Here is a 2,716-nt window from a genome sequence, read left to right on the forward strand (position 1 = left end):
AAGCTCCACCTCCCGGGTTTACGCCATTCTCCTGCCTCAGCCTCCCGAGTAGCTGGGACTACAGGCGCTCACCACCTCGTCCAGCTAGTTTTTTGTATTTTTTAGTAGAGACGGGGTTTCACCGGGTTAGCCAGGATGGTCTTGATCTCCTGACCTCGTGATCCGCCCGTCTCGGCCTCCCAAAGTGCTGGGATTACAAGCTTGAGCCACCGCACCTGGCCCACTTTTTTATTTTCAAAAGTTTCAAACCTACAGAAAAGGTGAAGAAGAGGTATAATTATCACCTTTATGTTATATTCTGTATGCAGTTTTACTAGTTAACATTTTGCCATATTTGCTTATCTTGCTATATGTATACTTGGTTTTTGGTTTATTTTGTTCTTAAGTTGATAGTAAGTTGCAAACATGATGCTTCACCCCTTCATACTTCAACATATATCTTATAAGAAATCATTTATCAGAATAAAGCAGTTTTCCTACTTAGGTATAATTTAGTTATATCCAAGTAATGTAATATTGATTTTTAATCTCTAATATTCATCAGTATATATTCTGATTTCCCAAAAATGGTCTTTATAACTTATCTTTCTATCCCAATCTGATACTTATGAAGGAATCACAAGAATTTGGCTGTTTGCTCTTTAGTTGCCTTTTATGTAAAATAATCTCCGTAACTTGTGACTTGTATCACACTGAAATTTTTAAAGAGTCCAGGCCTGTTGTCTTGCAGAATGTCTTTTTTGATTTGTGTGATTGTTTCCTCATGATTAGCTTCATGTTAAATGTTGAGGGGGTGGGGGCAATAAAACTACATAATTGATGTTTTGTGTTTCTCACTACACTGTATTGGGAGGCATGTGTTACCACAATTATTAAGTGATACCAATTTTGATTTCTTGGTGTCTTAACAGATCTCTCCTTTATAAAGGGTACCTTTTCCCTTTTGAAGTTAGTTGATTACATGTTTGAAAGTTTGAGGAGTTGAGTATGGTTTGAAAGTAAATAGAACAGACTGGTGTAATTTCTTGTAATGGAACAAGCTGATTTTTAACAAATAATTTATTTGATTTTAAACTTACTGTATACAAATTTTTGTTTGTCTAAAATATAATAGAAATGAGATTGTTTGCTATATAGAAAAGGTTTTACAAAAGTATCAAAAGACAGTTCTTGCATACTTTAAAATGTTTGTCATTTCTTGCTTAGAACAAATACACTTAAATTCTCTATGTACATTATTCTGTATATACAAAATCAGGTATTATTGATAGTTTCCAGCAGTGCCTGAGTTTTAGAAGTATGAGTTCTCATTTTGTGGTATGTAGTGATGGTGTCTTTTCTTAGATTATTCAAGAGATTAACTGTAAAACAAGTTAAAGCTTTCTCTCTTGGGGAAAAAAATAAATTTAAGAGTAATTAGATCTGATCTTTTTATTATTTATAATCTAAAATATAAGCAAAATGAAAGAAATAAAATAGTAATTGTAACATCCACATAAGAGTGAGATCCACCACCTCATTCTTGGAGCCGTACTATCCATCAGTTACACCACTGGTTTCGTGGCAGTTCTTTGCCGCTAGGGTACTAGTTTTAGTATGAGGCTCACTCTCTTACCCCACTACATTCTATAGGGAAAGCACATTCTTTTTTTTTTTTTTTTTTTTTACTTTTTCTGTGTGGTTGAGGAATAAAATCTCGGTTTTATATACTGTTGTTTGTGGTCCTGTTGTTTTTTTCCCCCTGAAAAATATAGTTGTACATATTGTTCTGTGAATGTCACGTTACATGTTTTATTTCATTCATTTCTTAGGCTTTGGGGTGAGCCTGTTAATCTGCGTGAACAACACGATGCTTTAGAATTTTTTAATTCATTGGTGGATAGTTTAGATGAAGCTTTAAAAGCTTTAGGACATCCAGCTATGCTAAGTAAAGTCTTAGGAGGTTCCTTTGCTGATCAGAAGATCTGCCAAGGCTGCCCACATAGGTAAGTACTAATTACACATTGAAAGTATATGTTGTACCATGTATATACTAACAAAAATAAAATTTTTACTTGTACTTACATACAAAAGTGGAGTATGTCACTGATTACTAAATACCTGAAACAGAATGATTTATATACTGTGCATACCTTACTGCTGTGGGACCATTTTTTGTTTTTGTCAATTAATTTTTAGTTCCTTCTACTCTGCCTGATCTCTTAGCCACTTTATTATATTATACTCTTACAGTCTCCCTTCCCTTTCCTTTCCTATTTCCTTTCCTTATTCCTTTTTCTTTTCCTTTCTCTTTTTTTTTCTTTCTTTCTTTTCTGAAAGAGACAAAGTTTCTCTTTGTTTCCCAGGCTGGAGTTCAGTGGCATGATCGTAACTCATAGTAACTTTGAACTTCCAGGCTCAAGCAGTCCTACTGCCTCAGCCTCTCAAATAGCTGGGACTACAGGCATGTGCCATCACGCCTGGCTAATTTGTAAATTTTTTTAGAGATGGGAGCTCTTGTTGGCCAATGGGGTCCCAAACTCCTGACCTCAAAATCAGTCCTCACACCTCAGCCACCTCAGCCTCCCAAAGTGTTGAGATGACAGGTGTGAGCCACCATGCCCGGCCTACTATTACATTCTTTTTTTTTTTTTTTTTTTTTTTGAGACGGAGTCTCGCTCTGTCGCCCAGGCTGGAGTGCAGTGGCCAGATCTCAGCTCACTGCAAGCTCCGCCTC

The 2,716-nt window shown here is 35.9% G+C and overlaps 1 protein-coding gene across 2 annotated transcripts in view; it reads left to right on the forward strand.

The window, feature by feature from the left end:
• The window catches only part of USP9X (ubiquitin specific peptidase 9, X-linked), a 148,691-nt gene that overhangs the window by 121,324 nt on the left and 24,651 nt on the right, over positions 1-2,716 (forward strand). For both annotated transcript variants that reach the window (XM_011980179.1, XM_011980180.1), the window contains exon 33: positions 1,812-1,985. In XM_011980179.1, the coding sequence (XP_011835569.1) occupies positions 1,812-1,985 (174 nt within the window). The remainder of the gene's footprint in view (positions 1-1,811; positions 1,986-2,716) is intronic.

Source organism: Mandrillus leucophaeus, unplaced genomic scaffold (assembly GCF_000951045.1).
Source record: "Mandrillus leucophaeus isolate KB7577 unplaced genomic scaffold, Mleu.le_1.0 Scaffold209, whole genome shotgun sequence".
NCBI lineage: Eukaryota > Metazoa > Chordata > Mammalia > Primates > Cercopithecidae > Mandrillus > Mandrillus leucophaeus.